Raw genomic sequence first — 23,468 nt, 5'->3', positions numbered from 1 at the left:
ACACAAACAAGAAGGCATTAACAAAACGCCTCCTCTTTGTAAAGTCATTGTGTGGTAGCTGAGAAACAAACATGGAAAACTTCTGAGTGAAGTTGCTTTCCGTCCACTCTACCAAAATAAGCTACAGAGAAAAGTCATCTAAAGACATAGCATTTTTTTTTTTTCAAACCTGGAAAAAATATGAAATAAACTTCAATTGGTTAGTCCAGTATAGCTTTGAAATCTTGACAAAGAGATGGTTCTGTTACTGTCTTCAGTAGTGCCATAGTATCCTTTGGGATCTTCCTGAAGAGCTGCATCTTACCTACCAAAATATCAGAAACAATTCATTACTACTGCAGGTAACTAACAATTCTGTTTTACAGAAAATTCTGGTGAAGTAATGAAATCAGTACTAGCTGAATCCAACTAAAAAGTCAGGACACCTGGAATATGGGGATACAAAAAGCTGTAATAAAATATGTTACTATTCTTTTGCCCTTAAATGAGGGTAATAAATAAAAAGGTTAAAAATTGTGTGTTAAAATATTAACAAAGAAAACCAAGGAGCAAATTCCTCCTACTATGTCCTTGTAACACTTCTCTGGATTTAAGAATTTGAATTTTTTTAAAAACTGTAAGACCATTTATTCCATAACTATATCCACCAAAAAAGGCCTTCTGTCAAGCTAGTTACTTTGAAAGACTCTGTTTTAAACAATTCTAAGGACAGGTCCTTATCTCATTGCTAATGTTTTACCTACAGCAGCAGTATTCCCAAACTGTTTCTCTTCCCCCTCTATTTTCAGATGTGACACCAAAGTAGCCTATTCTTGGAAATGATATATTCAAAAACATTTAGAAAAATAAAATCACGTGGAAAATGCACCTTTTGTAACACTGCCAACAGCAATTCTCCCTGCTGTGTTGCCTTGTAAGAGAAGACAGGCTAGCTTAAGGAAAGCCATCCTTAAGGTAGAAAACTTTGGAGACTAAATGAGGCTCTTAAATCAGGAATGACATTTTTATAAGAAGACGTAACTGTTTTGAAACACAGAAGGTCATTGAGTCTATCGTCAACAGAATTACAGACAACAAAATGGACTTTTTAAAGATTAGGAAGAACATGTAAAACCCTAGCAACAGCTTAAGTCCGTTACCTAAACAGAGCTGACAAAATTGTCAATGGTGCAGAAAAGCAGAAGTGCTCAATAAATATTTGTTCTGTATTTGAAAAGGAGACAGATGATGTATTTATACTTTACTATGATAAGGAAAGACTCTCGCTCCTTTCCCCACTGGTAATAACAGGAGGGATGTTAAACAGTAACTATCATTTAAGTACTTAACTCTGAAGAATGACGACAACTCGTACTGACAAGCCCCCAATGTTGATATTTAACAGGTTTTGGAATAGTGGGAAGAATCTCCTCCCCAAAACCTACTAATTTGATATTGATTCCCATGGAGAGTAACGGAAAGGCATGTGCAGGGACACAAGGAAATAAAAAAAAGTTTACATCAATTCCTGTCAACAACATGATCTTACAGCAGTAGGTTTTATAGAGTTGATCCAAACTCCAAAATGACAACACAAAGTGTAGCTGTAAAGTCAACACAGGCGCTATTACCAGCCTTGGTTATCTTCGTGCTACAGATCACTGTGCCATACAGAGATACTGAGCTAACTTTACAGGAACACACCTGAGAACCAGTGACTTCACTGTCACAGCTGCTCTGATGTCTACACATGCTACATGATTTCCAGAAGTAAGACAAAACTTAAAATACAGTGTTTAAAATTAATTCCTGTATCTCTACATAATGCTCAGCTTGGTAGTAATGCTCTCTACAGCATGATGTTTGGATTACAATAATATTACCCAGGAATAAGTCTTATGCAGGCCAAACAAAACTAACACATGACTGAACAGAAAACTATCTAATGATGTCTCTTTAAATGGATTTTAGTGCATTCCTGCAGGATTCAGAAACTTAGTATCTTGCTAAATTTGGAAGAAAATACAAATATAAACACCATGTACAATCAAGTGACTGAAAAATAGTCTTTGTCTATGATCAGAGCTCTTGGAGACAGGGAGATAACGATGCATGTTCCCACCAAGGGTACGCATATGACTTATCACTACAGACCAGGAGATGTCTTTGCACAGCTTTACAGGACCAGCCCGCTGATGCCTCACCTTCCCTCCTGCTCAGGTAGAGCATCTGGTGCCTTCTCAGTTCCTTTTCAAAAACAGTTTGAAATTATTTTTAAAAACCTCAGCCAACTCTTAGAGGAAGGATAAAGGCAGGTGGGAAGCAAATATACATGCAGTCAAAGCACCTCTCAAAATTACAGTCATCAATAAGTATTCAAGTGGCATGACGAGCTGACCCCAAACAGCTACCCTCCTGCCAAATTACCTCATAGATGTTTTGGGGGCTTTCCATAAAAACAGCAACTACAGAAGTGCTCCACCAAGTGTTGTATCAACCCTGGCAGCACAAGCAGAACAGGGCTAGTGGAAGGACAGGTAAGACTTCAGGGGGCTATACGCAAATGAAGATCTCTCAGAGATGGCATTCGAGTTACTTGGGCCCCAGTGATCAACGACAGCAAAAGCTTCTGTCTTAAAAGCCACAGCCTGCTAACTGTTTAGGTAGCCATTAAGCAAAAAAATCTCTGAACCCTTGATCTTTCAGCAGCGTACTTGAAGTCTCAGGTATTTCCAAAAGAAACTGGGTCTTGTATATAATACAGAGTTGTCTTGACATTATGGATATGAAGAACAGATTCTGCCTCAGAGAAGATTTATGAAAGAACATCTGGAAATTACTCTTCTTTAAAAAAGGAAATGTCACCACTAATTTTCTGCTTGTCTTTGGACCTTTCCTGCTCGGCAAGTACAACATTAATAGGAAAGATTCCACCCCTACTTCCCAGCCCATTTTCCCTGTGTATCTGTGGTGATGTGATTTTGTGGGCAGGAGAGATCACTTTTATGGCAGATACACACACCCATGGAAGACAAGATCCCGCAGAACAATAAAGCCGCCTGGGGCTGCACTTCCACTCTGAATGTACTGTCAGATTCAACACTAAAGCATGCATAGAGAAGGTTGGGGAAGCTTTGTATTGGATCATGGTCTGCTAGTCAAAGATCCCAAGAGCAAAACCTTCAGCATTCGAGATGAAAACTCAGATGTGCTCTATATATATCTTAGAGAAGTGACACAGCTCCCAGAGAAGCAATTATCCTACAGGCTGCAACTACTGCCTTCTCTGCTCGGTTCTTCCATTTCTGTCCTCTCTACGTGAAGCAAGCAGTCACCTCTTTCCCTCCCAGAGGCAGGCCTGCTTCCTCTGGTACTTCTAGAGAACTGGCCCCTCAGCAGCAGTGAGCAGACATGGTGGTTTTGACTCTGGTTTTGGTACTGGTAACTCTGAGAGAAGCTTCTCTGGGAGAGGCCACTGGAGTTCTGCTCCATACAGAAAGCCTGCTGCTGCCAGGAACATGCCTGACATGCAATACTGACCGACCATCAGTTTGGTTCCTGTAAATGTTGAAGTGTCTTCTTTGATGGACTCACGCTGCACCACCAAAAATCAGGCAGTGTACACTCTGGCATTGCTGCGAGCCTTTGGTATGGGAAGGAAATGCTTTCTTCCAGAAGCAGAACTGCTTTCTTTTTGGAACACTGGGCCTCAGCACAGGTATCAAGGGAAGCTTGCAATACATTTAAAATCAAATAGCGGTTATTCTGGAACCAGACTGCAGAATTTCTCAGTATTGTATAAAAAAACCCACCCATGTAATTATTCATTCAGAGTGTGAATTACAGTGTCAGTGTGGAGAGACTGGCCTTCACTGCAGCTAAATTCAACAACAGTACTGATCACCTCACAGAAGCCTACTGCTGTTCACTTTTAGTATCTTTGAACTGAAAATTCTATTATTTCTGTGGCTGCCCTGGGGACAGACTGCACAACTGGTCAAAGAGAGACCTCCTGAGAGGCCAGGTACAGACAGCTTTTTTTCACTAAGTAGAAGAGTTAGAGATTGTCAACACCTCTCCATCCCAATGTAGCACATGCACTGCAGCACATCCTTCTGTTTCCATGTGATCCCAGTGACACTTTTGTAAGAGTTTACATTGCAGGAGGAACTTATTTATTTGCCAGTCAACCTACATTTAAAAAAATAGAAAACTGAGCATTCATGTTCCATTTAGTTAAACTTGCTGAGAATGCTTATATGATTAACCCAACCTTATTAAGCTTTGTGAACTGTACAAACTTATTCAGTGCCAAGTATCAATAGCTGTCCCCACAGCTCTAGAACATGCAATGCTGAAAAACACACTGTTTAATTTGCCTACTTATACTCAGTAAATTTGATTAAAATCAGAAAGCTTGTTAATGTACGTTTTAGAACAACACTTTATGATAAGAGACCTTTAAAAATACATTAGATTCAAAGTTTTATTAAAATTAACCATATTTCAAAGTGGAAAAAATCAAATACTTACAGGCTTTTAGGGGCTTAAGCAGGCATTTGTAAACAACTTTGTGGTTTGCCAGTTTGACAGTGAAGGCATGGTAGCAGAGCCATTCTGCTGCCTCAGAAGGGAACATGCCAGATGCACCTTTGTTACCTAAAGTAACCCCTAGAGACAGGACAGGAAAATAATGACAGTGAAAATGAGAAGCATTAAGAAGTATGTCTGACTTGTTTCTTTCTATAAGATCACTCCAAGAGTTTTTACTGAAAACCTATGTAGTCAATAAAGTCCCCTATGTCAGCAGTGGACTAAAACCTGAAACATTTTAGGATTTTCAGGAAACTGAGTTTAAGAAAAAAAATGTGCTGTGATTCCTATCATGCACTCCGTATTTTCCATTTTTAATCTTCACCTCAAAATGACACAATCTGACTTCGTATCAAAAAAACCCCAAAACAAACCAAAACAGACTACTTCATAGCCATTAACACGTTATACCTGCGTTTTTTGCTTTCAGTATAGAATAACAGCATGATGCGGTCTCAGCGATGATCCTTAGGAAGAAATGAGGATTGTTTCTAACTTGCTGGTTGAATGGAAGTTGGAGAACACAGGCGTGGAACCTGTTCAACAAAACCAGCCTGTTTAATTAGAAGTCATTCGCAATTCCAAGTGAGACTATGATTACATACCTTAGGCACTATATAACATTTAAAAGCACCCAACCGTCTTTAGCTACATCCATACTGTTACCATACTTCACCTCTCCTATATATATATATATATACACAACCCTGGAGTGTCAGACACATAGGATGTTTGTAAATTCTGTCCTGAAAGATCTTGAAGCTGTCTGTCTTGGTAAACGATTCATTTTCTGAGGACAACTGTCTTAGGTGTAGGGAAAGTTGAACTACACATCCTTAAGAATTCCCTATCACAGACCATGCAGCCAGAGAACACCCACATGAGAGCAGGTGAGAAGAAGAAAAAAGCAAAAGAAAACTCCACAACAAATTCTGGTCAGGAATTCAGGAAAACAGACCTCCAAGTGATGTAGTGTTCCACAGACCAGGATCCCCACTCTTTTGTCTGTTTGGAAGCCAGTTCTACGGAAATTACTTGTACTGTATGCTCCCTTGGATCTCTGTTTGGACATATTTTAAAACTGCTGGCTTTTGGTTGTTTTGTTTTATTTTTCTTCAGACTCTGGCATTATAATCCTGCTTCTGCTGAATATAGTCAACAATTACGACACTGATTTTTAGCTTCTCAGCAATGCATGTACTTGTTTATTAAATTAACCCAGCATAGGTGTTCCTGCTCTGGCAGGGGGATTGGACTAGATGATCTTTTGAGGTCCCTTCCAATCCCTAACATTCTGTGATTCTGTGATAAGTGTAATCACTTCAAGAACTTCTGAAATTTTAAAATACTTAAAGGATAAACCTAATTACCACACTGCATCACAGAGCTTTGGCTGAATTAACCTGACAAGCTGGTAGCTCGGTGGACAGTTTTTAAAAGGTACTCTAACCGAATTAGACACTTTGTTAGGGTGTTACCATAAACTCAAACAGAAGTAATTAAATAATCATGTCCAACATGAGAGAAAAACTGTAAGTCACTCACAACACAAAGTTTAAGAGTTTGACACATCAGTGCTGTACTAGACAAGTCCAATTATATTTCTTGGACACAAGAAATATACAGGGTGAATATGGACCAAGCTGAGTTTAAGAACAAAACTGTCACTTCCTGACAAGTATAAGTCTAGCAAAAGAGCAACACCCGATTTCTGTAAAGAGAGAAGCACCTCTTGCACCTTTTTTGCATTAAAACCATAAATAAACAATTACTTGGTGCTGTCAATCAAAGTTTTCGATGCACAAAGATTAGTATTTTCTCCCAACTTGCTTATCAGTTGTGATTTCTCTCTCTTTGTTTAAAACATTCACTTCCTCTGCTGGTCAAGAATGGCTCACAAAATCCAAAGTATTACCAGCTAAGGAGCAATTAAGAAATTAGCAGCACCTAAGAAACTGCCATCAACCTGGCAGAATGAAACCTCAGTTCAGGTGAAGTTATACAGGTCAAAGTTCTATGTGATTTTAACCGATACAAAGTTCTAAATATAAACTGATTAATGAGTCATCACTCTTCTGAAGCAAAACAAACTGCTTTTCTTGAGGTCAGCTGTCAATACCAAGAGACACTGAAAATCCATTTAGTGAAGTGTCACTTAAACACGCACACCAATATAAGCCTGTATCCCAAATCTAGTAATATTATGCAAGATCAGTGTTGAAACAAGAATAACATGACTTAAAACTGACATTTACCACTGCACATTCATATCACACACTTTTTTCTGATCCGCAGCTCCTCCATGTGCCAAGAAAGAGTAATGAAATATTCAGAGTTACTGCAGAAGACAACAACCTACCTGTAAGCCTGCAGTAAAAAAATCTTGTAGATGTTAATGAAAACTGTTCTAAGGCTGTTGATCTAGAACAGAACAGAAACAGAGCCATAGGAAAGTTTCAGTGTCGTGATTGTGTTTGTTCAAGTTCAACAGCATAAGATTATTTAGAGATCTAAAGAAAAAAACATTTTATGCTAAACTTCAAAGATTTATGTACTAAGTTAACAGTTCTGTGAAGGCTCAACTCTGGAATATGCCAAGACCCCACATTTTACTTGATGTCAACATTTCCGAGTTATGTGGATCTCAGAATCAACTTTTATTAGAACTCAAAGCAGTTTTAATGCTCTTTATTACAAATCACAATATTCCCAAAAATCCATTTCCATATTCTCACCTGTAAATCAAGAAATAAACAATGGCATTTCAGTTTGAGGACTGTAGTCAGTTTGTATTTCATGCTTTTCCCAGCTGTTCTACTTGAATTGAAGGAAAGACTTGATCTGATAGAAGAACGGGTATAACTAGAAAGAAAAAAAAGGAGTTAAACAAACTCCATGGGTAACAGACTAAACTAAATTCTGTAAAGTAAGCCCCATTTACCTTCTCACATTACAGTGATTGCCTGGTAATCAATGAGCCAGTAGATAAAAGATGACTATAACTAAATTAACTTTAGAAAGAGACCAGACATTGTGGCACTAAGGCTTTTAGCTAAGGAACGTCTTTAATACTCCAGGGTTGAATAATTCACCCTGCTAAAAAACCAAAACCAATAACCTTAAACACAAACTAGATGTATTTCTAAAACATGCAGTCTAGCCAGACCATTCTTAATGACTCCAGTGACAACCAAGTTATGCTTTGTGATCCCTGCAGCACAGGGGCTTGAACTGGAAACCACCTCAGCTCACCCTGGTGTTCCGGTTACTTAAGTCAAGCTTATAAAAAAAAAAGTGACTCTTTTAACAAACATCCTCAAGATTCCGATTAGTGTCTCCCAAACCAGTAGCGCTAATGCCCTCATCAACATAAACTGTTTCTTTTAGAAATACAACTAGTGAATAAATCTCTTTGGCTGTTGATTTTAGTCCTTTGTTGTTGCACAAAATCACGTTTTATAAATTCCTTTCCTACACTGATCAAGCTGTTCTGTTTTGCAAGATTACTGAAGAATTTAATTGCTCTGGTGATGGAAAACTCCCTCCTAATTTCCCACTCAAATGTCTGCATGGAATGTTCATACTAAATATGGTCAATAACACAACAATATTATCCTTCAGTTTAAAAGGTTCTTTCTTGTTAATTTAGCAAATGTCTAATGCTGTCTCTAGCAGTCTAGTTGCTAGTTTAAAGAGAGGTTATTTCTCCCCTACACTACCATCTAAAGTGTACCAGAGGTAAAACCTCTGATGTTGAAAGGATTAGCAGTCCCTATAGTCTATACAAAATTAAACACAATCTATACTTACTGCTTCTTTTAGGAAGATTTAAAAAAGTAATTTAGAACAATAAATGTAGTTATATGATATGAGGTACAACACAGTGCATAATGGTGAAAGAAGCTGAACTGAGGTGAGCAAAGAAATTTCCTCTGAACCATGTAGCCACCATACAGTATATGACTGCTTGTCACTAGTGACCTGTGCCACACTCAATGGTGTTAATGGTATGTACACTCCACCAGGCTGGAATGAAGAAAATAGCAGGCTGCACAGCAGAATAAAATGTTTAGATTACTCAATAAGAAACAGAATTGTAAAATGTATTTTGCAGTTAATTCAGCTATAGGATTCACAAGACACCCTTGTGCTTCTCACACTATGTACAATATGCTATAAAGCTGACACTGGTGTGTACAACTCTATTTACCTGGAGTAATCGCAGTAAACCTCAAGTGTCTGTATATCTAGTAATAAACCACACCATGGGACCAAACGACAATCTGGCAGCTGTTTAAATTTGGAACATCCTGGGATATCATCAACAGGAAAATTCACGACTGTCTTATGGGGGTTTATTAAAAAGCCATACTCAGGAATACCTGTTGCTAGAGTCCTAAAACAGATATAAACAGTTAGCCTAACTGCCCCCCACAAAAGCAAACAAAAACACCCCACCATTCTGCAAGACACATGAGCCTGCATAAAGCGACAGAAACCAAAGAATAAAGGCAATGAAGGCCAACTCTTTAGGTTGAAGAACACAGCTAGAAATAAACAAAACTGAAAATATTAGAGGTAAATACATAAAATAAATAAATAAGCTTATGGATATGAGGATAATGGAGAAAAACTTTGACAGATACATGCAAATTCAGAACTTAAGCCATAAACCACTTGAGACAAGCTGCATAAACCACTCTCACACAAAACATTGAGATCAAAATCACTGGAAAGACAGATGAAGAGTTACTGGTTTTGAAAATTAACAAAAAAAGGAGAAGCCACATAACAGGAACTTCATTTATCCAACGAAAAGTTTTGAACTTTCTCCACCAAGTTTTTCATAAGGATGTTTTCATTGACAGAATGCCTGCTAACTACCTACTACACATTGGAACAGCAGAGCCATCTCATGGACATGCAGCAATTGGTGTTACTTGGTGATGTATTCATGTGCAGGCTTCATCCTTTGAAAGAGTGAGAGGAAAAGGTAGGCTCTTCTTGTTGGTGAGTAATAGTCACAATGCTGTCTCCTCAAAATTAGTTAATTTATTGAGCTCCCCAGTCCTAATACTTTATTAGAAGAAACTTACTGCTCCATTTGTGGCAGAGAGTTCACAGGACCTGTAAGCAGTTCTGGAAAACTTGCACAGAAGAGGTACTTGTCTACAGAAAATCAACATGGCTGGTGCAGAAGTTGATATAGAACAAAGAGGCAGATAACTTCAAAGAGCAAATAGGACAATATCTGCAATGCTACTGCAAGTGACATGCAGGAAAGATGATACAGAGATCAACAGCCTGAGGCATCCCCAGCCTTCTAATGTGACTTACCATTTCCAGAACTGTAAACCCAAACACCCCTAGAAATTTATTTCTGTTCTGATAAGGAAATGAGGACAAATGAAGTCTTCAAAGTACACTAACCACTACTTAGTACAATTTATTCTTCAAATGGCACTTAACTGATTTCACCACCACCTTTCAGGCTTACAACAGAGCTGTATCTTTCTGAATACTGAAAAACATGACACAACTGCATTGCAGATGCTAAACTTTTCTTCAAGACCTCTCATTTGGATCCTTAAAACTGTCTTTAGTACGAGCAGAACTCTTCTTGGATACTGACTGTATCATAGCTACAGTAACCAGAAACTTCTTTTGGGGCCCAATTTTTTTTAGAAAAGGTAGCACTGAAGCACTGTAAAGAATAACTGTCTGAAAGCCTCTGCATGAGCTGCATGCTGCCATGATATCAGCATCTTCAAATACTAACACCAGAATATTAATGACTAGAAAATTCTTAGCAATATTGGATCAGAAGAAAGTTGCACTCTTTCCCTGGGAACAGAAGGTAGCAGCACACCTGCTCAGTTACATTTTAAGAACGTAACCAAGACAACTTAAAAATTTGAGGCAAAATGTCTTAAAAGACAACTGTCAGCTGCTTTGGTTAGCCTGCACTACTAATTGCTGCTAGAAGCTCCATCAAGGTCAGTAGCTACGCCCCTAATTTAAACTTCAGCAGGAATCCCCCCACTCTCTGAACTGCAACAGATTGTTAGTTGACCATCAAGAACATCACTATTAGGATTCTTCCCAGGCACAGGCTGCCAGCAAGGACTCCAAAATAGCCTTTCATTATTAACCCATAAAACAAATATACCTATATGTACAAGCACATGTAAAGATGAAAAAGAATGACCTAAAAGATTTTTGTTAATGCTTATTACTTTGAAGACAATGTCTTTAATAGCATACCTTAGAAAAGTTCTTGCCTGCATTAAATGTGGCGTAACCAGCAAAAAGTCATCAATTAGACGTATTAGGACTCTGTAATCAAGAAGAAACTGATGTTAGACTTTTTGATATGTAAACCTTTCAAATTTTTGTCATGCTCTTCAGAGTGACAACATGTTCAGTTTAATTTACAGGAATGTAGAAGCCAATATGAACTCCAAATCGAGTCTCTTGAAGAAATTCTTAGTTCTGCTTCTTTCCTAAAATAAATTTTTTAAAAAGAAAAAAAAAAAAAAAGAAAAAAAAAAGAAAGTAAAGGCGTTGGCTACATGAAACATGACAGCAATTTACAGTACACAAGCTATTCCTCAGCTGCTACTTGGATGCAGGGTTTTACACTTTTCCAGAGGAGAATTTGCAGTATCTTGATTCATGAGACAAGGAAAGGAGGTGTAATACCACGTACACAAGCAGATACCAGATTCTTGGTGTGCTCTAATTCTGTATCTTTGTTCACCAGGCAATAACCTGTTTGCGAAGCTATAACTTGAATGTAGAACAGACTACAGCTTACCACTGTAAAAGCCGGAATTCCCTTTTCCAACAGAATTCATGCCCCAAGCACGCCCATATTTTTCTGATAAATCCTGCCTAGTAGATCACAGGCAGAAAGCTCTGAGAAGGATCCAGTCCAGGCTCCTCTTCAAAACAGGAGTACTGCCATCACTGTGATCAGATCAGCTGCACCTTTGCCTAGCCAAGTCAATAGCCAGGTTATTTTTTTGACTTAAAGGCCAAATGAAACTATGAAAATCATCCCACAAACATCTAAGTAACATTCTAAAATCTGCTCTATATAAAAAGAGCTGCTACATTAAAGAGTGCATTCTGAGTCGGCTTCATCATTTCAGCATGTATAAACAACATCCCTTGCAAGCAAAAGATAGCTGTTCAGACTGATATCATCACAGCATCCTAAAGCCTATAAGAAGAACTCTACTATTAATACTTGCATAGGGAAATGTTTAAAATTCTGAGACTTTCCATCACCCAGTGAGCCTCCCAGGAAAAGACACCCCACAGATACACTTTTCCAAAGTGCTCCTACACAATCAGTTTCTTTTTTCTTTCTTAGGACAGAATTCACAGCAATGGAGGGACATGTGTGAACACAGACAAGCGTCAGGGTCCATCTCATACCTAAAGACCCTAATCTGGGATTCAGCTGAGGATAAAAGCAGTAAAAGGCACCCCAAAGTTTCTACGGCTAATAGAAGTAGAGCTTTTATCGGGCTAGCTTTCTGTCAAGCTCCTAAGAAGTAAGCACGAGCAGGGCACAAAGACTTAGAACATGTACCAAGAGCCACAAAGGGCTTCAAACAACAACCAACATGCCTTGTAAAAAATCTACAATAAATCTGTGACCTTGATAAAATGTTAAGATTTACAGATGGTGGATTGGAAAGCCCTCAGGGAGAAGCCTGGAATATCAGAAGGCCTGCAGTGAATAACCCATCTTGTTTAAGGACAAAAGACCACAGATTATGTGGGAACAAATGTGGGAGAACCATAAACTTCTCATATGTACATGAAAGCTTGTCAGACTCCTTACAGCATCCCTAAATACCCTTTGTAAGAGCAAGTCTCCTACCCACAGATCTTGGAAAGCTTATTTTCAGCACTTTTCTTCACAATCTTATGACAGAGAAATTCCCCCACAAAACAACCACAGTGACACCGAAACTGTGGAGATTCTTGTGTGCACCAGGCTCCTCATGGAGAGTTGGAAGTCCTTGAAATTCAAAATTAATCTTCAGAGAAAATGGCTAAAGCATATACTATAAATCATGCATTACTGTAATAGAGCACAGAACAAAGCATCCCTACCCATCCTGCTGCACTCCACAGAGTAATTTGTTTTCCATGTCTCCATAGCATAAGCTGCAAAGTAAGGTTGACAAAATGGAGCCCTGTGGAATTCCACAGCACTGTAAGTAGTACCTAGTAAAGAAGGAAAAGAAAAAAAAAATCAAAACATATAAGAAGATTGCAACAGCCACTAAACATTTTTTTCCCAAGTATAACATGTTTCAATAATATGCTACATGCATGCTAGTTAGACTTAATTTTTTTTCGTTCTTTCCTCCAATAATCCACATATAATTCCACACATATTAAGCAAAACAGTGAAAAAAGCCACCAATACACATATTCCTTTCTTATTAAGAAAATCCATCAGACAACTGCCATGAAACAAAAGAAATTTTATAACTGGTCTCAAATCACACTTATTCCTTCCTCTTTCAGCTGCAGTCACCCTTCATTTAAGCTTTCTAATTATGTTACATCTTACATAGCTTCAAAACAAATATTCTATGAGAAATGAAGTACACTAGACAAATCTTTCAAACTATAGTTTATTTCAATTATTATCCAAACAGCTCCTAGCAGGTGGCCACTAAAAATCCACAGGCTGAAGCTCATATTGTACATTTACATCAGGAATTGAATTCAGGTGGATTTTGAGACAGAACATTTCAAACTTTTATCAGAAACAGCAGGTATCCACATGAAATTCAAATATAAATGCTCACCAATATCAAATCTTGTTGAGTTTTCTGAAAAAAAGCACTTTCAGCACCACAAGTCAGAGTAAAGATATCTAACTATGGAATAATTTGAATCAATAATTTAAGTGGAGGTGTTTATTCTTTGTTTATACTTGCACAGCATGACACAGTCAAGGAAAATATTTTCTTGATTGTTTTTGCTTGGGGTTTCTTGTTGTTGTTTGTTTTTCCCCACAAATATATACTTCTTTAATTTTAGGGAAATTTCTGATGGCTCAGCCCAATATAGCATGTGATCTGGTTTTACACATCCCAGCTATACTGTAAATCATATTTATTTCGTCATTTAACTGCTCAGGTGTGAAACTATATTGCTTCTAATTAGGAAAAACCACTACATCCTCTGAAATCCTAACCCTTATTATTTGTAATTATACTCAATATCCCTCCCCCTGCTTGAAAAGTTCACTGAAGTCACGTTGCAAGAGTAAATCTTGATTTGTTTCTCATGGATTCAAAGAATTCATACAGAAATGGCCAGGGGGAGGTTCATTAACACTTCCTTTATTTTGATACTTGTATAAAGCCAGGACGACCACACAGTAATACCAATGTGTCACATCTAGATAGGATACTGAAGACAGAGTGCCCCATGACCTTCTGGATTTTTCTATGCTGGCAACACCAGAATGAGTATGCCTCACAATACCCCAGGGAATTATTTTCATGACACTCCTTTGAAGCAGTGAGATAATACAGGGTGTTTCAAAAAGATAGACCCAATTTCAAAGCAGTAGATTTTGTGATGGAAACATTACAATTACACAAAAATTTACAAAAGGTTCAAGGAGTTATCTAGAGGTAATCATTGGAAACTCTGTGTCCCACCCTCTCAAATGTTTCATTCATGGCCAGTTCGTGGTTGCAGAGATATAGTGATTTCAAATTTGGCCCATCTTTTTGAAACACTCTGTATATTACAACGTCCATTTTGCCATTACTACATGAATGACTTAGTGAAACTGAAGAGAATGAACTCATGCAACTGGACACCAGAGCCATATACTACATTCTAGCATTGATCTTAACTGTTTTGAGTCATCTGCAAATTTTTCTAGCAATAATTTTACACTTTTCCAGAATTTTGATAAATGGTATTAAAAGATTCCTTCTAGGTCCCTAGCTGAACAATCAGCGTTCTTCTCAAAACATCAAGTGAATGTTGACTGTGATGGCTTTTTGAGAAGCATCAGTTAAACGGTATATTCGTTTACTAAGCTTATTTGCAGCTTGGAGTTTTTTTGGAGAGTTTTTTAACAAATGAGAACGAGCTACTTTAAAAAGGCAAATTCATTACAGGACAACCGGTACTTTTTCAGCCAAGCTGCAACTGAATTTACAGGAGTGTGGAGTTGGCTTTCTGAGGGTGTGCTTTTTAAAAAACTATTAAACTTTTACTAAACGTACTGATGCCAGTTAGTTCTTATTAATGGCATGCCACGTCAGCGTACTCGTGATCCTGCCAAAGGGAGTGTAAGCATCAATGCTAGAAAAACCTATAAACACTTTTCAATTTGCCTCCTTGAAAGCTTTTCTCCTCCTCCCTCAATCCTGTGAGATTAAGTGTTCTAAAATAAAGGTATTTTTTTGAAGAGCGGGAAGCTATTCATTCTCATATACCTCACCCTGAATTTAAAAAGATCACACAAGTACTTGCTTTTTAGATACTGCACACATTTGCCACCTACAGGCAAAATGTAAATACCAGACCGGAATTTCTACCAACACAAGAAGAAATCTGCATTACTACCCTCTATAACATCTGATTCCTAATTTTGGAGTTGCCAATAATTTAAATTCCTATTACCTTTTACTTTTATTGCAACGTGCCAAACAGCAAGGCCATGCAGAATAGGTGTAATTTTGCATTACAAAGAAATTACTACAAAGGCTCTTGAATGATTGCTTGGATGTTAGATTTTGTTCACCACTACGGGATGCATAAAATGTTGGGATCCAACATTTTGAGGTATTTTTCTTTTGAACTACATCTGCAGTTTTAAATGAAAAAGGTTATATATTTGTAGAATAATGCATTCTCTGTATAGTTAACATCATCCAGGTGGGAAAGAGAAATGCTATTCGAATACAAATTTCATTCCAAACTTTTCATGCTTTTATGGGGCTTAAACTGATCCACAGATTTCAATCTAACATGAAACAAAAATCTTTAAAAGGCAGCTAGCAAAAAGTGCCCTGAGCCAGTTAAATGTATTCTGCTTAATAAAAAAAAACCCACAACCAAACAAAAAGCTCAAACACACTATAGGAAGAAAAACTAACTTATTTTTTACCTGTTCCCAATCTCCAGGATGTTGTTACTTATCATGTGAAGAAAAAAATTAAACAGGCTGGAACTTGTCTCATTAAAAGTTAAGCTCTACAAATGGGATAAAACAAGACGAGATTTTTACTTTAGAAATGTACTGAAACTAAAAACACATTATAAACTTAAAAGATACACAGAAATCTTTATGAGAAGTTACACTGTAGTAGTTCAAACCTCTAAGGTAAGAAATAAAATGCCTGAAACCAAGATCTGAACATACACACTAAAAAGCTGCTCACATTCAACAAGTCAACAGTACTTTTTTTGTTTTTGTTGTTTTGCTTTAGGAGAAAAACAGTTGTGATTGGTGCAACATGAGAAAATAGTCAAATAAAACATGTAAAATCACTTCAAGTGCTGGTATATGATATTGGATTATAACAATTTATGAGACCTCACTCTTTTGGCCACTTTCTATCCTGCAGGACAATTTCTGTAACTATGATGTTCTTCATAATTCCCCAACATAAATACACTCGCCAGTTCTGCTGCAAAATATTCTGTGCCATAAATTCCCAATGATTCCATGCAAGAGTGTCCACTCAATCTCTATGAAGCTTTTTGCATTAAAAATTGTGTAAAAAATAATTTTGAGTAGTTTAAATCCCTTTGACACTGACTTCATGAAAACTAAAGTGAAATTACTTCCTATTTGCATAGATGGACATCAGACAAATGCACACAGGTTTTGATAGAGCCATGTGAGATCATGGTTATTTATGTGAAAAACTAACATGATGAACCTGTGGTACAGACACACAGGCTGACATGATACTTTTTTCAGAATACTTTTTTTTTTTTTTTAAATTTAAAGTAATGACACTCATACACACAAATGTAAAATATTTTGAAATAGAATGCTGTTGTTCATGTAATATCTAGCATAGTAATCCAAATCAGATGCCCACTGGAAAAAAGAACAAAACCAAACCTATGTACATATCATAAATTCAGCTACTTTACATTTTCATCCATGTACTTACTAGGCCCTTTGCACTTTGTAGGTACCCTGCATTATCCATCACCCACACTGTATGTTCTACTCCCCCTTTGTCCATAGTTATCCAAGATTATTTTACTTTTATGTTAGAAGCATAAATTACCCTTCTTAAAAAATACCCATCTTGTCATCTGATGTTCAGGATCTTGTAGGTTGTTATGGAACATTATGATGCCAAGCAATCAAATGTATTAAGAAAGTGACTGAGCACAAAGCCTACTTCTATGCCTTCCTCTGTCATGCTCCTTGCACAGAAGGAAGTCTTGAGAAGAACTATTTGGAATTAGTAAAGTTCTCTGCAGCATAAGAATTAAAACAACATAAAGATGCATGCTTCTTGTAGCAAAGTGTTAGAGTAAATTTAAAATACATATAATTTTTAACCATACTTCAATTCACTGAAAGCGAGAAATCTCTAAGTGAAAAGTACACGAACTGATCTTATTTTGTGCTGAATTTTAACTCTTCTAAAGAAGAGTTTATTCACATCAACCTTGGCAGGCAATCATTAAAATAAGGGTTTCTTTTTTTAACATCAGTTTTCTATTCTGTTCAGTTTGCTATTCAAAATGTCACATCAATTTCCTTAGCCACTTAGCTTAGAATACATTTTGTTCATTCTTCTTTACATTTTGGAGATAGTAAGTATTGAAGCCCTTCTTTACTAGATAGTTAATTACTGCTTGAGAACTGTTGCAACAAACAATGGAATTAGGAAAGGAAGAAGAAAACACTGGTTACAATGAAAGTTTAAGACGACAATGAGAAACTCCGGGAAAAGTCTAGGACACTTTGTCAAATTCCTTGCCTTGAACACTATTATAAACACCAAAGAAGAGATGACAGAAATGTCTCTATGGAAAGTGCTGGGTAACTAGAAGAGAGGTAGTGTCACCACGTACATTCAATTAAAAATCCCAGTCTTCTTCTACTTCTTCTGTATCTTTCTTTTTCACTTGAAAAGAAGCCTCCCAATACTTACCTGTTCAACTATTATTGCATTTTGCAGTGAGGTACTCTCCTGAAGATGGGACACAAACTGCTTCATGTCTGGTATAAAATCCTTAAAAGTAGACACCTGTATATCGAGCGTAAAGAAATAAATGACAAAAGCAGTAGAAAATTCAGTACAAGACTCTTTTATTCAGTGAATGTCAAAGGGCCAGCCTTATTGCATCATTTCAATCCAACATCTCTGCTATTGTTAAAAAATACCTCCCTCACATATCTCTATTTCCATAACTCATTTATCTTTACTCTTACTAGCATAAGAGCAGAAAGTGTAAAAAGTAAAGAGAAGCTTTGCTATCTCTGGAAAATATCCAACACTATTAAAAAAAAGGGTTTATGAAGTAGTTGCCTAATTCAAATTGTGACTAAAAAAAGCTATAAACAAAAATATTCCTTGGACAGAAATGTATCTACAGCAGTCAACAGATTAAATCAGCAAGTCATACATGTCTCCTATAGAGCCTCCTGGCTTTTCCACTCGTGGTAATCATGATCACAGCATAGCGCCGTATGCAGTAGACAGTTCTTTTCTCCGGCTTTAAGATCCGTGAAATCACTTCCACAAGTTTATTGTGAGGAATGGTATCATAAGCCCTGGATACATCAGCCTGAAAGAGGACAAATATCTTCCATTACGCATTCATCAGTATCACTGTAAACACTGTGGTAGTATGAAAAAGGTATTGTTGCAGCATATAAACATGGCTGAAGGACAGACCACATAGGAGTGAAATTACTGCATCATTCAGATCAAATTTGTGACAAAATAAAAACTCATTGCTTATTTGAGTTTTCCCTTACAAGGGATAACCAAACAATCAGGTTTAGCACAGTTGTTATCAGCAGAAGATTATACCATCTGCAACTTAAAACACTGAACCTTCAATCACTTAACGAAAGTTTATTGCTGATATTTCTACACGTTTAAATATTTTAAGAAACCTTCCTCATCCTAAACCTCATATTGCAATCTTAACTCTGCTTTCACTTGTCATAATCAAAATTCAAAACCTTCTGAGGAAGCAAAAGTTTTAGGAGAACTATTGCAAATGACAGAATCCTTTGGCTTGAAAGATGAGGTAATCACTGAAAGTAATTTCAGGACAGGATATAATAGAATACAGGAGAAAAGCCCCACCACAACACACACAAATCTCTGTAATTTACATACATCTGTATAAATCTCCCCAATTCAAAATTATTAATTGAGCTCAAACAGAAAAGGCTGCCTGCTAGACACAACTGAAAAACAAAAGTGCTAAGAAGAAATTCCCTCAAATAGTAGGATACAACAAGCAATCATTTTTAACCAGTGGGAGAAGAAACTTGTTGGAGAGACACTAAAGTTCAAGTGTTTATTTTCAACAGAAACTAATGATACTGAGATAGACGTGACCTAGTTTTAAAAATATGCCGAATTTATCCAAATGCACATAGCAAGTTTTTCCTGGTTTTCCTTTGGGAAGATGACCCTAAAAGTATATTTGAGTTTGTATTTTTGTCCCATTTTTATACCCAAGTAAATGTAACTGCAAAAATCCAGTGCAGGTGCAGAAACAAGAGCTGCTACATGACAGAAAGACGGACAGGAAAATATACAAGTAAAGCAAAGGCTACTACAGGGACACCCCCCAGGAAAAAAACAACCAAAGTCTCTGTTACACGTGCACAAAAAGTATTTGTCCAAGTTGACTTTAAAAATTAGCTTGACTATGTGATTAAAAAGACATACCTTTACATAGTAGAAATGAGGAATTTCACCATCTGATTCAAGAACCTTTGTAACAAACTTCTTCCATGCCTTGTAGATATCATCTTTCCCAAACACTGAAGAGCCGATAAAACTGGTGTTTATGGTCCGTTCATAATTTAACACACTAAATAGATTTTTCAGTCGAGTGTTGTAGTGATGCATCTAAAGATATCAAAGAGAATCACCTTAAAATATGTTGAAACATATTACATTCTGTGTGACACAGAGATTTCAAACATAGATGAAACAGGAGACTAAATTTGCAAATTTACTATATTATTTTGGTCAACTGCAGTTTTCAGAAAGCTTGACTATAGCTGCAGTAACTACTTTGAAGTGACAAAACGGCCTCAGAGATTTTTTTTTAGCACATTTAAATCCCTATGGAATTTCTTTTTTATCTACTTGACTCTTGGAAATCAAGGTGTAATAGTTAACAAGATAAACAGACGGACTCCAGCAAATAAAAGTACCGCCAACTAGAAAGTAAATTCTTAAATATCATTAATTCTTTCTGCTGGAGATTATCACTGCAACAAGAAGAGTAAAAAGAACGTGCACCCTAAGACTTCAGGCTAAATCCAACCTCTGGAGGTACTTAATGCAAGTACATTAGCAAAGATTTAACTCTCAGCTATGGGAATAGTAAAGTACACCAAAGTGGCAGTCAAGTTGTGCAATTTGATTAGCTCTGTAAACACTTTAAGGAAAAGAAATATTGACAGACCTGGCAATAAAAGAACGTTGAAAGGGCAAGCCATAGTACTGAAGAAAATAAACCAACTGCACATGTAGCCTAGTTATGAATCAGTTTAGAGCTTCAGAGAAATCCTCCAAAAAGTACACACAGAACATAAAATGCTTCTTACTCTCAATAGTAGTATTGTGATCATGACATGGATACACTGAAACTACTAATTACAGAAGCATTCCAATTCATCTGAAAACATTTATTTTTGCACTGAAAAAAAAAAAAATCAATTACAAGTTTAAGTGAAAGGCTGGCAGAATTAAAGCACACAAAAAGTGTTCAGTGTACTACTGCCACTGCCTCCAAAATGACTCAATCCAACTTTGCTGGTTTACATAAGGTTGGTAATTATGTTCATTCATTGGCTGATCTTGCAAAATGTTTTTGATCAGCTTATAAAATAAAGATTTCTGAAAACTAAGATGCTTTCCTGGAATTACTGCAGTGGTATCTTTTCTGGTTTAGGCCAAGTTCCCAAGAAAAACAGTCAAAAGGGTAGATACGTAGCTGAAAGGTAAAACAAAGCAGCAAGGTCAAAGTAATCATCAGAAGAAAAGTTCCTCATTTCCTTCTTAATAAGTGTAACCCAAAATGGTTACTTTTTTACAAAAAGCACACCTTCACCTTTTCACAAAGCTGATGGTCATATGGATGTTAGCAGAGGAGTCAATAAAAGAAAATTGAGACTGATTTCAAACACGGTTTGAACTAGACCTAAGAACCTGGAGTTACAGTAGTAGTAGTCACAGTAGCTCCTCATTTTCGTGTCAGAAGGAATTCCCTCAAACCTCTTGGTTCCCCAGAACAGGTCTAATCCACAGAGCTATTAACATTTTGCAAAACCTAAAGATCTACTGGAATCTTTGAAGAATGCTGTAAATGACTATAAGTTCTCAGATCTTTTAGAACCGTGCTGCTTCCCAGTGCTTGGAGCTTCCCATTAAAAACAAATGAATTTAAAAATGGTTCAAAGGAAAAAGGATGTAAAGTAAATAGATAAAACGTTTGAAACAAAACACAATCTACACTGATTTGAGGATGAATTCACAGAAATGGACTCATTCTGCCATGTATTTTGCAGCAAAGTTTGAGAGTTGCCCAAGAATCAGAAGCTGGATATTTGAGAGATTTTCTCTGGCAATTCATCTGGATACATTCCAGTGTTGAGCTACAGAAGCTGGGAAAGACTACACCTACAATTCCAAAATGGCTTCCAAGTTCCAAAATTGTAACACGGTCAGAAAGAAATAAGTGGAATATCATCTTCCTTCTACAATTTAAATGCTAGGAGGACAGTGGAGAGCAGAGACAAGCCAGATATGGTACAGGACTGGAACAGAGTGCAAGATAAACGGCCATGACAGAAACAAACTGAGAAGCCATGCACATCTGGGCCAGGAGGAGAAGACTACACCACTTCCATTAGGTTGGAACCTAATGAATGAACCTAATTTTAACGAATAAGATGATAATTTTGCACTATACCCTTTTCTCTGTCTACTATCTGAGAAGAGAGGTAACACTACTACCACCTTCTCTTTCATGGATTTAGGAAAATTATTAGCTATGTTTTGTGATTAGTTGAGACAGAGGAGGTCTGTCTAAAAGGTGAAGAACTTCGTCCTCAGTTATTTGTCAGCATTCTCTGACAGGAGTCTATCGCTCCCACTTTTCAGTTGACACAGATATTCCCTCCCAGCTCCAGGGCAGACATGTTAGCTCAAATCACTTGACCAGCTACCATGGCTGACTTTGAACCTTCATCATCTTCAGTAGATTGATGTCATCCTTTATGTCAGATTTATCACAGGAGCAACAGCAACTTTAAAGCACTGCAGCTATTTCCAAATTAACTGTGTGCATACTCTCAAATCTGACAGTCTGTCACAGAAAGACTATCAAGAAATAACACTTTAGAATAGTTTTTAATTGATGCCCTGCACATCTGATCTGGGATCACATACTGAACAGTAAATACTGAGAAGCCACTGACCTTTCGCCCATTTGGGGAACACTTAATCTCATGCACTAAATGGGACGCAGCCTTAAGGAAAAACAATTAATGCAGTCATGCAAGATAGTGAAACTGGGTTCCCACTATGTCTTGTGGTTTACTGGTCTGTTAAAGAGATTACTCTGTGCACTGCATGTTCTGTCTCTGTTCCCACACTGTGGTAGTTCCCAGCTTCCTTCCTATCTCCCCACTTCACTTGATCCAGTTTCCTCGCCCTTCTTAGACCTTCTGTAACACACCCAGTTCATCTCTGTTCCCCCCCCTGGGCTCATGTGGCACCAGAGTCAACTATCCCATCAACATGCACAACAAGTATTCAGGTCAGTCCCAACAGGCCAGACTCATCCATCCCTCACCCTCTGGTGTGCCAAACAAATACAACATTTTAGTTCAGAACACTGAGTATCTTCAAGATTTGCATCCTTCTACTTCCATAGATGGCCAACGCCTACCACAACCAGACACAGTGAGCAAGCCTGAGAGAAATGGATGGAAAGAGAAGAGAAAGAACACATGATCACCTGACAGACTCATTTCCTTAGGACAGGCTTGCAAACAAAAGTATGTGATTCTGGAAGTGGAGGCCAATAGTAATTAAGCACTGGGACAGGCTTATTAAGTAATTAAGCACAGCAACAGCCACACCCATTCAGTCATTCTGATTTGAATGTTTGAGTTCACCATGTTAAAACTAGTTTCATAAAACATAAAAAAACCTCACTCACTTTATTAGCTACCTACATCAAGCCCACATAAAACAATAAAGGAAATAAAAACCTTCTTTTCTCTGCTTTCCCTGCTGAATGTTCGTGCTTCAACAACACTGCTCACTTTTACTATGGGTCTTAACCCGTTCATTTTGGGAATGAACCGGAGCTTTGATGCCACGAGAATGTACTTTTTTTGACGGACAGCTTCAATCTCCTCTGAAGATAGAGCACGTAGATGTACTTGGGCAAAATGGTTTCTAAAAATACAAATACATTTAGTGTAAGCAATAGGAAAGGCAGTAAGTTAAAACATTTAGTATCTTTATGATAACCAAAGCCAAATATTTTTCTAAGAAGACAATTACAAACACTAACCCCTGCAGAAAATGACATGGAAATCTGAATTTCAGAACAATTACACAGTATCTTAATGGCATTGTAATAAAATATTAAGG

The 23,468-nt window shown here is 37.3% G+C and overlaps 1 protein-coding gene across 1 annotated transcript in view; it reads right to left on the bottom strand.

Annotated features, from left to right (window-relative positions):
- Positions 1–23,468, bottom strand: part of TERT (telomerase reverse transcriptase) — a 33,751-nt gene continuing 10,283 nt past the window's right edge. Inside the window, exons 4-15 of the mRNA XM_082043776.1 lie at positions 23,081–23,270; positions 18,232–18,393; positions 17,757–17,852; positions 15,740–15,825; positions 12,703–12,816; positions 10,837–10,908; positions 8,783–8,968; positions 7,308–7,434; positions 6,932–6,993; positions 4,984–5,108; positions 4,513–4,650; positions 1–304 (exon numbers count right to left, since the gene is read on the bottom strand). Of these exons, the coding sequence (XP_081899902.1) occupies positions 201–304; positions 4,513–4,650; positions 4,984–5,108; positions 6,932–6,993; positions 7,308–7,434; positions 8,783–8,968; positions 10,837–10,908; positions 12,703–12,816; positions 15,740–15,825; positions 17,757–17,852; positions 18,232–18,393; positions 23,081–23,270 (1,462 nt within the window). The 3' untranslated portion in view covers positions 1–200. The remainder of the gene's footprint in view (positions 305–4,512; positions 4,651–4,983; positions 5,109–6,931; positions 6,994–7,307; positions 7,435–8,782; positions 8,969–10,836; positions 10,909–12,702; positions 12,817–15,739; positions 15,826–17,756; positions 17,853–18,231; positions 18,394–23,080; positions 23,271–23,468) is intronic.

This window comes from Streptopelia decaocto, assembly GCF_964273445.1.
Source record: "Streptopelia decaocto genome assembly, chromosome: 2".
NCBI classification, from domain to species: domain Eukaryota; kingdom Metazoa; phylum Chordata; class Aves; order Columbiformes; family Columbidae; genus Streptopelia; species Streptopelia decaocto.
The sequence above is the reverse complement of the archived record's forward strand: the minus strand, read 5'-3'. Positions and strand labels throughout refer to the sequence as shown.